Source organism: Micrasema longulum, unplaced genomic scaffold (genome assembly GCF_059751315.1).
Source record: "Micrasema longulum isolate JH-2025_06_02 unplaced genomic scaffold, ASM5975131v1 h1tg003019l, whole genome shotgun sequence".
In the NCBI taxonomy this organism is placed as follows: domain Eukaryota; kingdom Metazoa; phylum Arthropoda; class Insecta; order Trichoptera; family Brachycentridae; genus Micrasema; species Micrasema longulum.
In genome coordinates, this window is record NW_028280127.1 from 7,068 (window position 1) to 21,115 (window position 14,048).

General features: G+C 33.4%; 1 protein-coding gene across 1 annotated transcript in view; it reads right to left on the reverse strand.

Annotated features, from left to right (window-relative positions):
- Positions 1 to 576: 576 nt before the first annotated feature.
- LOC148271219 (aromatic-L-amino-acid decarboxylase-like) overlaps positions 577 to 14,048 on the reverse strand; it is a 45,563-nt gene continuing 32,091 nt past the window's right edge. The window contains exons 13-18 of the mRNA XM_088241691.1: positions 13,787 to 13,951; positions 12,067 to 12,174; positions 9,597 to 9,767; positions 6,565 to 6,727; positions 3,062 to 3,141; positions 577 to 1,380 (exon numbers count right to left, since the gene is read on the reverse strand). Of these exons, the coding sequence (XP_088097817.1) occupies positions 677 to 1,380; positions 3,062 to 3,141; positions 6,565 to 6,727; positions 9,597 to 9,767; positions 12,067 to 12,174; positions 13,787 to 13,951 (1,391 nt within the window). The 3' untranslated portion in view covers positions 577 to 676. The remainder of the gene's footprint in view (positions 1,381 to 3,061; positions 3,142 to 6,564; positions 6,728 to 9,596; positions 9,768 to 12,066; positions 12,175 to 13,786; positions 13,952 to 14,048) is intronic.

Here is a 14,048-nt window from a genome sequence, read left to right on the forward strand (position 1 = left end):
ATTGGAATTTTTTCCGTTTTTAGAACAAAGTTTTTGATTTCAAAAAAAGACTCTATAATGTTGCCACTTTTCTAATTAAATTGTTGATATGAATTGTCCATGTCAATTGTCTGTCTATTGTTAGTCCTAAGTATTTTAACATGTTTAACTGAAGTTAATCATTCATTATTTTATGTAAGCATCTACTTTATGTCATTTTTTTCTAGATTCAAAATGGATAATATTGCTTTTTTTTATTAAGTGTAAGTAAGTTTGTGTTGGTCCATTTAGTCAACATAGTTAGGTCTTCGTTTATGTCATTGTTTGTTAATACGTCAATTTGATTTTTACAGAATAGTCCAATGTCGTCGGCATCCATATTATTTTTTCCTTTAAAATTGTACAGTGATAAGTTTTTAATATTCAATATTATGTTCCAAATATTTCCATTGACAAAAGTGTATGAATTTAAAAAGTAAAATAATTTTGTTAAATTAATGTAATAAACCGCAAGAGATTATAAATGAATTTCAAAAAATAAAAATAATTTAAAAAAATGTAATCTTATGATTTACCAAACACTCTGTATACAAAAATGTATGTTTAAAAGTTACTCAAAAGCGAAGTGAAGTGTGATTTTATGATCGAATCTTGACAAAAAACATAGAAAGTGATGATCTTAATGGCGTAATTACATTTATTCTCTGTTGGCGTTCACTTGTCCTTTGTAATGTAAACATTTCTTACAAATATCGTCAACTTTCTTCCTAATGGGCGAACCTTTCTCATTGGAAGTGCTCGCGGAAGCGTCGTTTTTATTGTCTACATCAAACGACCCTTCGCTGAATTGTTGGAAAAAACGTTTGATATATCCCCCGGTGCCCTTTTCTCTGATGGAAAGAGGTACAAACACGTCTAATTCTTCATTAAGCAATAATTTATCGTCTGATTCTGGTGAGTTTGGTACATTTTCTACATTTCCCGCTAGTTGTTTGACGTTTCGCGTGCCTACATCGCCCCTATCGACAGAATCCGAAACTAACATTTTTTCAACGGCAATATCACCTTTATTATCGGTTGCACAGCGACCTCTTTCGGGTAGCTTAACATCCAAATTATCATCTTCTGTAACAACCACAATAGTATTGGAATTTTTTCGGACGATTTTATCGTTTATTTCGTAATTTTTTGTCGTTTCTGGTAGCGTAAAATCCGGTTTGTCGACAGTTTGGTTTTTTATGAATCCCGTGAGAGTTGTGTCGACCGAGCGCGATCTGTAATGCCGACCCGATTGTGAAGGAACATTTAATTGGTTTGAGTCCGAGGTATTGTAGCTGAGATCTTCTTGTACAGATGGCTCTTGAGATGACGCGAGGAGAGATCTTTCGCCCGGACTAGACCCTGTAATGAAATATAAATTAATATTAAAAATTAAATCTCGTAATTACATAATATTAACCAATAAATCATCAAGGAGTTTCCAAATTAAACACCACCCCCTAAGAAAAATCCAGTTCTGAATCCCTCTTCTGTGAATGATTTTTTTCCTTGAGAGCTTAAAGGAAAGTTTGATAAATATTTATTTGAAAAGTTTTTCTAACACTTTTTTCTGGCAAAGTGAATGAAACTGAAAAAAATACATAGGAAAAAAACTCCAAAAAGGTATAAACTGTTAAAAAAATAATTAGTGTACTGAAATAATCTATGAAATAATAAAAGTACAAGATAAAACAAAAAAAAAATAATACAACACCCTGACTAAAAAAATGCCCGCTGGATCGAAAAAAATACGTGAGTGGCGGTTGTGTTTGAACCACTTTTTTAAAGTTGCCTTTTTTTCAATATTATTTAATTATCAAAATGTTCTCTGATGATTTAGGAAGACGGGTCTTCAAAATTTGTTAAATTTTTCGTGATTTTGTTAAACTATATTTCTAATATGCGAGCGCTCAGAAATTAACTTTACACATAATCAGTATTTTTTAATACTTCTGGGTCTAATCGGACCCATCTCCGGAAGTAACTCGTCGTGTTTAAAGCTATCAAAAAATATCTTGTTTACACTTCTTCTTCTTAAACTTGACACTTATATTGTCATTTCAATCCTTATGGTGGAACTTCACGATGATTAAGATAACACAGTCTATCAGGAAATAGCGAGAACGTATTCCCCATTAGTAACAGCGAAACCGTTAGGAAGACCCACGGTCTTTAACAGTTTTCTGGTATGTGGAGGAAGTGCTTTCACGGTTGATTTTTGTGAAGTTAAATTGTGAAACCTTTGTTGCATGTTGAACTTTGTTATTGTTGATTTTATTTTATTTATTAAAAAAAAACAACAGCTATTTTTACCCAAAAATAAACCAAAATTAAAGGCTAATTGTAGTTTTTTATTATAAAAATGCAAAAAAGCAGAATGCAAGGCTGAGTTAAGCATTATCGACAAAATTAAGAAAGGTCTTTTGCGATGGTTCGGTCATGTGGAGCGAATGAATGATAAAAGAACGGCTAAAAAGATTTATGATGCGAATGTGTCTGGTTGTAGAAGTCTGGTTGTAGAGGAAGGCCGAGAAAGACATGGCATGATCAAGTACAACAAATTCTTGAAAGTGGTCATGTGAAAAGTCGGAATAATCGACGTGCGTGCATGAGAAGATGTATGAATGTGAAGGAAGCAAAGGAAGTGTGCCAGGACAGAGTGGTGTGGCGTTCTATCCTCTCTGCCTACCCCTCCGGGGAAATGGCGTGATGGTTAGTTAGTTAGTTAGTTAGCAAAAAAAAATATCCGTGAAAAGCCACTCCGTATAACTCTACTTGTAAAAAATATATGTATAACAATATTTTTTTATTTATATCCCTACAGAGATGAGGTAGAATTTTTTTCAAATTCAGGATTATGGATATTCGAGCGTTTACAGGGCGTATGACCTGTCAATTGGTGACGCGAGAGAGAGGCGCGAAAAATATTTCCTCGATAGCCTAGAGAGCGCATGAACTGATCCAAGATGGCCCAACAATGTCAGCCAACACACATTACTAAGGACGTTTACTGCCATTTAATATACGATGGAAATCGACTCACCTGTGTTGAAGTGTTCCCCCTGGCTCCACCAGATATTATTTGCGGGAATGATGCGGATGTTAGGTTCTTTCTTTATTCGGCTTTGTGATCAGGATTGGATATTGGATGCGGTGATGATAATATTGCTGACACTTTAGCGGTAACTTTATATGATAGCGGTAGGAATATTATTTTTCGTTGTAGTTTATCGTGCGGATCACAGAAGACATTCATTTGTTTGAAGAAAAAATACAGATGTCAGTTTTATTTGAAAATGGAATTTGTGAATTGTTGCAATGCGGTAGGTACTCCCAGGCTGCTCGGGTTCCTACTTCTCAAGGAAAAGCCGACAACCAAAACATATGAACGGCAGTAAACATTCACGCGTAACCAATAATAATGAAAAAGGAAATTATAATTTGACTTTCTTTTGTGACTAAATGTTGACTTTTTCTCTGATAAACAAAATACAATATAATAAATACGTATCCAACCACCATTATATATAAAAAAAACAAGACTTACAATGACAAGATGTCTATGGGTCATATCATATTTCTAATAGTTACAAGATCGCTGACGACAGACATTATTTGATTTGCATCCATTACCTGCAGAAAATTAAAAATTTAATTTACATTTCTTATTAGTATGGATATAAAAACTTATATTGAAATTGTTTAATTATAAGATAACCATAAAATAATCACTTTTTTGCTTTTTTACCTACCGACCGGTTTCAAAGCCAAACAAGCTTCTTTATCAAGGTATACTTAACTTACGAATTTTATCGAAACATTTGACCCTACAGCTCCATATTTTTCAATACTGTAATATTTAGTTATCACTGTAAAAGTTAAATAGCATAGAATTCATTAGTTACGTACCTATACCATGATAAAGAAGTCTACGTAGCTTTGAAACCGGTCGGCATTAAAAAAAAATTGTTGAAAACAACTACTACTACCATCACGCTATTTCCCCGTAGGAGTAGGCAGAGCTAATGGACCGCTACACACGTCTATCCTCGCATACATTTCAAGCTTCTTCCACATTCATAGATCTTGTCACACATGCCCTTCGGTTCTGCTTGCTTTTGATTTGAGATTTGAGATTTTTGAAGTCTGAATCTCTTAACAACAATAAAGGTTTCAGCTCTTTAACTTCACTAAAATCAACAAATGGAAGAAATTAAAAAATATGAATGTTCAAGTCTTAAACTTATTTTTGGAAGCCACCAGATCTGTATTTCCGACAGGACCTATAACTAGGCCACGGATAGTAGCGAGAAGCTCCGCTCGGTAATCGTATAGAAGGAGAAAGGGACAAAATCACAGGATGTGTTTAGATGTTTGGTTAGGATATCCGCAGCAGCACAAACGGGAGTCAACAATATTATAAACAAATAATTTTTGATTAAATTTACCACGACCTGATAAAAACAAATCAACAGGTGGAAGAATTGAATAAATGTGAAAGTTCAAACATAGGCAAAATGGTGAATGTTACACAGTGTGTAAAGTGGCCACTTTAACCAGCCAATGACAGGTCATAAGCCCTGTAAATGTCTAGACTTCCCTATTCTTTTTTCCAAGGTATTCTCCATCCCTGTTGTAATTTGTTAATCTTAATGACTCCCGAGGGAGTGAAATCCAGTCTTTTGTCTACAAACATTTAGACAAACTCAAATATTGTGATATAAAAATATAAAAAATGTTTTTCTTACTTCATCCATTTGGCTGTTCGCTGACTACACGAAGATTCTCAAACAAATTGGCAACCCTTCCGATTGTTCACTATTACAATCTGATTTATTGTCTTTTAGCACTTGGTGCTCATCCAATAATCTACATCTCAACTTAAGTAAATGCAAGGTTATGAGATTTTTTCGTCTGGAAAATCCAATCAAATACGACTAGTCTATGAACGATGAAATGTTATCATCTGTGTCTAGTTTACGAGATTTAGGTATTATATTTGATGCTAAACTGTCTTTTACGATTTATATTGAACATGTTATCAATAAATCCCTAAAACTCCTTGGATTTATTAACAGCAACACAACCGACTTCAAAAATATAAATACCTTAAAACTCTCTTCTGTTACCTAGTTCACCCGCACCAAAAGTATTCCTCTGTTATCTGGTCTCCAAATTATGATGTTCACATCAAAAATATTAAATCAGTTCAACATCGATTTTGAAGAAAGATAGGCTGGAGGTTGGGCTTATCCAGAGACCAATAAACGTAAAATGAGTTAGAAACTAGCCTAAATATATCATATCCTCAAGACCGTCGCAATAAATCCGACCTTCTAGTCCTATTTAAAACTTTCAACTCACTCTTTGATGCGCCCGAACTACTGAGCTCTATAAAATTAAATATTCCAACTAAAAACCTCAGACAAAACTTACTCTTTCACACCGATAACCATAGAACTAACTATGGTTTTCATTTCCCTATGCTCAGAATTCTTAGGTCTGCCAACAAACATATCAGTCTTGATTTCTTTGATAACAAGTTGTCTTCTTCCATACGATCACTTAATCAAATTCATTATTAACACCTCTCTCCCACTTCCACTCCCACCAAGTCTACTATTTACTTATGTCAATTTAACATTACACATTTAATTTTATAGATAAAGCAAAATGAGGAAATTCAGTGCTTCGGGGAAGTGGAAAGAAAAAAAAAATTACACCCGGAAAAATTAGAGCATTTAATTAATTGTATGGCGAAGTTTCTAGAAAATGTATGAAAAAATTAATAAAGACATTTTTTTTTACTAAAAAAAAAGTATTTACTTTCTTATGATTAACCCAAATATTTCAATTTTTGCGAGCGTTTTTAACGAGTTGTAAATAACTCACTATTAGAAAACAGGAATCGAGTTGTGGTAGAGTAGGGTTCGAACCTCGGACCTCTAATCTCTGAGTCCGTAGCACTAGCCGCGGGACCACAACCCTGGCTAAAATAAACTACTTTGAACTAAGTCACAACTGTTTAGGAATCAACCAATGATAGAGTGTTGTGATAGTTTTTCGGTTTCCGGGAAGCCATCTCACCAATCAGCAGAAATGAATGACAATAACTTGTGACGTCACAGGCGATGTAATTTCAGAACTATAAAAAAAAAATCTTAAATATATCTTAAGCTTAACTCGATAGTTTATTAACATTGTCGGACTCCAGGTGTAGTAGTCAGCGCATTTGCCTACCATGCAAGAGGTCTCGGGTTTGATTCCCGATTCGGTTGATATGAAATATTTAGTTGAAATGGTGTTTTTACACTAGAATATTTCATAGTCCGGGGGCGTAATAATCTGTAGCGTAAGACTGATCATCTTTCTTTCATGTAATAAAAATAATCATGATACGCTGTGGTTGGATTACCAAAGGGAATGATAATGATGGATTTTAATACCACTGAACTTCCTCATCATAAATGAGATATGAAAATAAGCCATTTGTTTGCATATAGACTAAAAAATATCTTAATTCAAGAGATGACGGAGAAAACTTACATACCTCCTGAGGTGACAGCAGTTTCTTCTTTCTCCTCGGCCATGAGGGGAAGGTCTTGATCCTCCGCAGCGGAGGCTAGCATACCCTGGACCATGTCCATGCAGGAGTCGAGGGAAAACTGTTTTCCAGCTGTCATGATCCCGCGAATCCGTCTCCTCATTGCTGCAACGCGGACAAAAATGCCAGGGTTAAAAATGTAGATTGCTGGATTTTACTAGTCTAAACAATTAAAATAAGGGACATTGTAAAACCATTACACAACCCCCATAACACACCACGGAGAAAGGGTACTCGCAAAGGTTTGCCTTCGATTTAATAAAGCTTAGCCGAAATCAAGTGAGGGTGAATAGGATTTGGGTATATTTAAAAAAAAAAACTTAACGTTTTCACAATTGACCCAAATATTTCAATGTTTTTACTCTTTTAGAGAGATAGAAATGTTAATATTCATTATGTATAATATATACATTATACATATCCGATGTAATTTTATTCTTTTTTCTTGTTTGTTTAATGAAATCGTTTAATTTTTTATCATTGAAAAAATCGGGTTGTGGTCCCGTGGTATTATTGAGGACCCACGGACCTCCGTACGAGGTTCAAATCCCACTCTATCACAACTCGATTTCCACTATTTTCAGCACAAGTTATTTACGACTGGTCGCGAATTATGTGGGTATGCATTGGTCAAGTATTGTCACAATTTCTACATCCTTTGTACTCACAACAACTGCTCATTTTCCACCTCAGTATCCTTTGATCGCTCGCCACATTAAAACCTCGTGTCGTAAATCGCGCGTTTATTTATGTTTTTTGCCATACACGTATGTTGATTTTTTTATTATGACTTTAAATCTGTTTCTTACTATGTACTCGTATTCTCAATATGTTTCTTTTTTGGGTAAAACCGCGTGTGTTGGATTTGTTCCGACGTTTCGGCTCCCATTGCAGGAGCCATTTTCAGGGTAAACTGTGAAGATGGCTCCAACAATGGTAGCCGAAATTTTGGAACAAATCCAATACACACGGTTTCACCCAAAAAAATAACATATTGTTAACAGTGACCGTCAAAACCTACGCATCTATTTACTCGTATTCTGTTTTAACTACTCACTTTACTGGGTTTTTAAATATATTTTCATTTATTAAAAAAAAAGAAAGTTATTTTACTATTTTTTTTTAGTTTTTTTTACTAGTTTTCACTGCGATTTTTACTTTGTTTATACTACGTTTATTACAATCTTTTTAATACATTTTTTACTATGTTTTTACTACATTTTTTACTATGTGTAATGGCCATCGGTTCGAATTCGTCACGGCAGTGACATTTGTTGAGAAAAGATGAAGTCAACCGAAAAGGACAACGTATTTGATTAGTTAATCAAATACGTAGTTTTAATGGGCGTCGATAGATGGCTCGCCTGGTCTTCCGTCACTGCACACGGGCGGAAATACAGTAAAAATTAGTCTTGCAAATTTCGCCATATTGGGCACGCCACTGAGTTTTTGTAATTTCCTTAAAAAATCTTCGAAATAATCGCGAAGGTGTTAAAATTTAAATTCAAATTCAAAAGAAGAGTCAACAGTTAATCCATCTCCTAGGAAGTGACCAGGAAGACGAATCGGATGCAGACCAGGACTTCGGGATTGCCCAGGTCAGTTGTATTCAATTTTCTTTGACGGATTACCTGTCGGTTGGGTTCGAACTGTTGGCCATTATTATATAAATTAACTTTGATTGTTACTTAAGAATCGAAACTGCAAAACAAGAAACATGTATAGCTTGTGAATGACATAACATTATACACTATGTTTACCTAATTTTTTTCTATTTCCATTTTTCTCTTTGTTCACTATTTTTATAATTAGTTCTCAATATAACTAATATAATTACTTTTTATATATTGTTTTGACTGTCTTAGAACGGGCTTAATAACCTTAGTTAGGCAGTCAAAACAAATTTATATAATTATTTATTTATTTACACCTTTTATCAAAATACAAATTTACGTTCACTTTGCCCAGCTAACAAAAGTACATACCCCGTTCTAAGCTGGGCAATTACAATTATATATATAATAATAGTCAAAAAATGAATAAAGAGCACAGACAAATAAAATATACACTTATTCGTATACACATTTTGATGCATATACATACACACATACACATATATACACACATATATACACACACCCATACATACACCCATGCGCATACACATACATACATTCATAAAAACATACACAATTTATTTATGCGAAACTTCATGGTTGCCATCTATAAATATAATTTTTGTTTTTTTTTATTTATTTATTAATTACATTAAACATACATTTGTTAAGAACAGAGACACAGTTTATAGCGACGCAGTCAGGAACGACCAATGTCTGTGAACTTGCTCCGACTCGCTAGAAAATCCGTGTTGAGTCGGGGCACTTGTAATGCATTCATAACCATACATTCACACACATATATAAATATATATTCGCACATACATATTTATATTATATTTTATACATACATATAAACTAAGTTTATACACATCATTGATACTTTATACATTATTACATTTTACATTTATAAATACATATTAAGCATTTACCAGTTAGTCCACATTTGATCGCAGAAATCCATTCCCGTTTAACAAACCAGATTTGAATTTCGAAAATGACTCAGATTCCTTTGTTACCTGATCTAGTAAATTAAAAATTCTTGGATCATTCCTAATTTTCATATTTTATTTTCGACATCCAGTAAGAATCTCCAATCCGTGGCATTATAATTATAATTTTAGGAATGTAATATAATATGATAATAAATAAATAAATAAATAACTAAATAATAGGAACTCAAATACATCTCTTTCTTATTTTTTCAAAGTAAAATAAAATTAAAATTGATTTTGGCGAAAACAGTCTTGACGTGATCTTTCCAATTAATTCTAGGCTGGTTGAATGTCTAAAAGAGAACAATATAGAATGAAAGATGTTTTGATTATTTTCTGATTTAACTGCCTACATTTACTAACCTGGACTATCTTTTTGTTCGATTTGCAGAGAAGAGAATGTATCGGCGTATTTGTTGAGAAGTCCCCCGTAGTCTCGTATGGCCACAAAGCTCCCATCTACAATTTTAGGGCTCATGGGACTATTGGCCAATAGCAGGCTTGTCCCAAACGCAGAATTAAGCTCCCTTGTTTCTGAAATCAATAAAAAAAAAAAAACATAAGTTTTTTTGTTATAACAAACCAGGCTTACATATTTATTTATTTATGCTTTATTAAGTTAGTTCATAACATCTTAAAAACTAAGATAAACTTTTAATAACATTACAATTTTTTTATCAAAATTTCTCAATAACATATTTTTTCTAACTAATTTGAAATATTTCAATCTTTTTTACCTCTTTTTTTCCTTCGGGTAACTCATTGTACAGCTTCATTCCCTTGTGCAGTGAGTTTTGAGATTCTGTTTTTCTCCTCATTGGAAATCTTATCTTTTTTTGTCCCTTGTTTCATATGTAAGACATTCTTGGTTAAATTTTATGATTATTTTTATTTTATTCATCCCCTTAATTATTTTATGTATAAAAATTGCAACATTTTATTTAATTTGCTGCTTTACTTTGAGCAATCCAATTACTTAGTGCATCCTTTCTACATTAGAATAGATATTTCTTTTGAGTATAATCCTCATCGACTTATTTTGAAGAATTTGTATTTTTTTAATTTTTCCTTCATTACATAAAAAAATAATAAAAGAAAAGTAATTTATGTGTGGACATATGATTGTTTTATATATAAGAACACTACTCTTTACATCTATTACCTACATTTCGCAATCTTCCCATAATTTATTTTTTTAAATTTCTTTTTTGTTACATACTGAGAATGTGTTTTGAAATTCAAATATCTATCGAAGTAAACCAAATAATATAACAAATTAATTTAATAAATTTATATCAAAACAGACCTATATCTCAACGATGAAGAAGAAATTATAAGTAATGGATATCTTAAACTATCAATGAATTATCACTCGGCTACAGTCTGTATTGAATGCTGCACCTAGACTTATTTTCGGAATCTCTAAGCTTAGTCATATCACTCCACTACTTTGGGAATTACACTAGCTACGTTTTCCACAGAGGGTCGAATACAAACGTATGTATAAATCACTGCCCAACTCTGCTCCAGAATATCTAAGGGAACTATGCATTCCAGATGGACTAGCTGACAGGCGTCTAACGCTTAGATCAGCTACGTCTACGGCGAGAGGAAAAGTTATTATACCTCTAAAGCTAGGGTTTCCTAGGACAGCGGTGCCCGTATCTTAACGGCCGTAGTGAACGATAATGCGGTAGACAGCCGTCGTAACGATGATTAGAGAGTGGTTTCCTAAGAAAACAGTGTTATCAACAACGTTTTTCTAGGAAACCACTCTCTAATCACCGTTACGACGGCTGTCCAGCGCATCACCGTTCACTACGGCCGTTAAGATACGGGCACCGCTGTCCTAGGAAACGCTAGCTTAAGCAAACAGCGCACTAAATTTAGTGAACAGAGAGGTGCGAGGCTGTGAAAGTGAAGTGATGTTTCAGAACAAAACATAAAACCCACTTGTTCTCTAAATCATTTGAATAAATCCGTAGCATGTGACAACAAAATATATTTTTTAACTAAATTACAATTTCAAAAACTTCAATTAAATTTATTTATATGTAAAACGCCCTTGACGTATTATATTACGAAAATGGCGCTGTATAAGTTATCCACAATAATAATAATAAACGAGAACCGAGAAAGAATAAAAGGGAAAATAAAATCTAGGCATTAACATTGGAGTATGACATGTCTTCATGCTGTTGAATGTGGCGCCCACTATTCCTAGCCGCACTCCCAGTTCTTTTTGAAAGATGCCCTTTTCCGTAACAAACTCGTAACTCCCAGGTATTTGAAACTCTCGACTTGATTTGACAAAGTCAGCGAATTTTGGACATCAAGGCACGAAGTCTTACACGGTACATGGGTTTTTGCAATTTTGATTTTTAAACCCATGCATGCGGAGAACCTATTTAAACTATCTACAGTGGCCTTAAGTTCTGTGGCTGAATCTTCAATTATAACCATTTATCGGCATGGTCTAAGTGGTAGAGTTTTTGGGGGGAGGAGATAAATATTAGAGTGGGCTGATGATGTATGAGGTTTTTTATTTTTTTAGACATCAAAATGAAAGGGGTCTAAAAAGTTGCATTTTGGATCACATCGAACAACGTCAAAATTAATTAAAAAAATATTCCATACTACTTTTGGCCCTCAACCGAGGTTTGAAGTTTATCACTGTCTGAACATTTTATTTATTTATTTATTTATTTATTTTGTTCATTAACGCCCAAAAGTAAATTTAAATAATTTTTGCAACCTAAGGAAAAAACTCGAAGCATTTACAAAGGTGTGGAGAAATTAATAAAAATGTAAATTAAAAATAAGGTAAACATACCTTTGAGTGTAACCCTAACTTTCTTATTCGGCTGAATGTTTCCATCTTCAGCTCCATACTCCTCCAAGAGAACGTCCTTAGCCACGTTTCTTATTTCTGCCCAATCCTCTAAAATAAAAAAAATCAAATTTCATCAAAATGCAGATACTCAGATATACATATTTTGCCATACACATTTTGTTATTTGTATCTTTACATAATTTGACTAAACTCGTACATAAATATATCGTTAATAAGTTTTGGAACAATATCATTATTATTATTTTTAGATCATACAGTAAAGTAATAATATTATTAGATCACAGCTAGAGTGTGCATCTACAGTTTGGAGTCCCGCTTATTACTGCAACTCATATGATCTTGAACGAGTACAAATAAAGTTTTTTAAATACAATAAATTTAAATTTTAACAGATTGACAACCCTTCCAATTATTCACTTTACAATCTGATTTACTGTCTTTTAGCACCTTGTACTCATCCAATAATCTACATCTCAATTTAATAATAAAGTATTATAATCTTTGTCTAGTATAGGAGATTAAGGTATTATACTTGACAATAAACTTTCTTTTACAATCTGTATTGAACATGTTATCAATAAATCCTTAAAACTCCTTGGATTTATTGACAGAAGCACAACTGACTTGAAAAATAGTATTGCACCTAGAGTTTCCTCTGTTATCTGATCTCCATATTTTGATGTTTACATCAAAAATATTGAATCAGTTCAACATCGATTTTGAAGAAAGATAGGCTGGAGGTTGGGCTTATCCAGAGACCAATATACGTTTAATGAGTTAGAAACTAGCTTAAATGTATCTTCTTTTCAAGACCGTAGAAATAAATCCGACCTTCTTGTACTATTTTCTCAATTCTCTCTTTGATGCGCCTGAACTACTGAGCTCAATAAAATTAAATATTCCAACTAGAAACCTCAGACAAAACTGACTTTTTCATACCGATAACCATAAAACTAACTATGGCTTTCATTCCCCTATGCCCAGAATTCTTAGGTCTGCCAACAAACACACCAGTGTTCATTTCTTTGATAGCAAGTTATATTGTTAAATACAGTTTATTTTACGTAACCCCTACGACTGAACCGCATGAGAAACAAGCCAGTTTGACAAACCATTTAAAACAAACGCATCCCTCAAAATGGTATAAAATGCATACGTTGGCAGCCAACTGTTGCTTGGAATCCTCGATATACAATTTATATATCAGAACTAGATAGGATACAGAATAGATTCCTTATTTCTGGATTGAAAATCTCTCACTTATTTTGACTCGTACCAAGACTATTTTCCTTTCATATTTAAACTTCCCTTACTAAACGTTAATTATGTTCATGTCATTAAAAAATATTTTTTGAATCTGTCAACTATATTAAAACTAGCTTAAATATATCGTCTCTTCAAGACCGTCGAAATAAATCCGACCCTCTAGTCCTATTTAAAATTCTCAACTCACTCTTTGATGCGCCTGAACTACTGAGCTCGATAAAATTAAATATCCCAACTAGAAACCTCAGACAAAACTTACTCTTTCATGCTGATAATTATAGAATTAACTATGCTTTTCATTCCTCTATGCCCAGAATTCTTAGGTTTGCCAACAAACATACCAGCGTTCATTTCTTTGATAGCAATTTATTTATAACTCCTATATCCTGTATCTTACAAGGCAGTAAATTAATAAATAAATTCGTTTACCCACCAATAATGTGTTCATTAGTAGTCCTTGTCGACGTAATCGTGAACCTGATGACGTATCTGGTATGAAGGCAGGCAGGAACACAGTGGATGTTTCCTCTGGCGTTCAGAGCTTTCAGGAGACGTTCAGTAAGCTCGTTGGCTCCGCGCAGCCTGAAAACCACCATCCCTGAAAACATTTTCAGAAATTCAGCGACACACTTTAAAAAACGGATTTGAAATAACGTCACATGTTTTGAATCAGGGTAGAATCACAAAGTAAATAA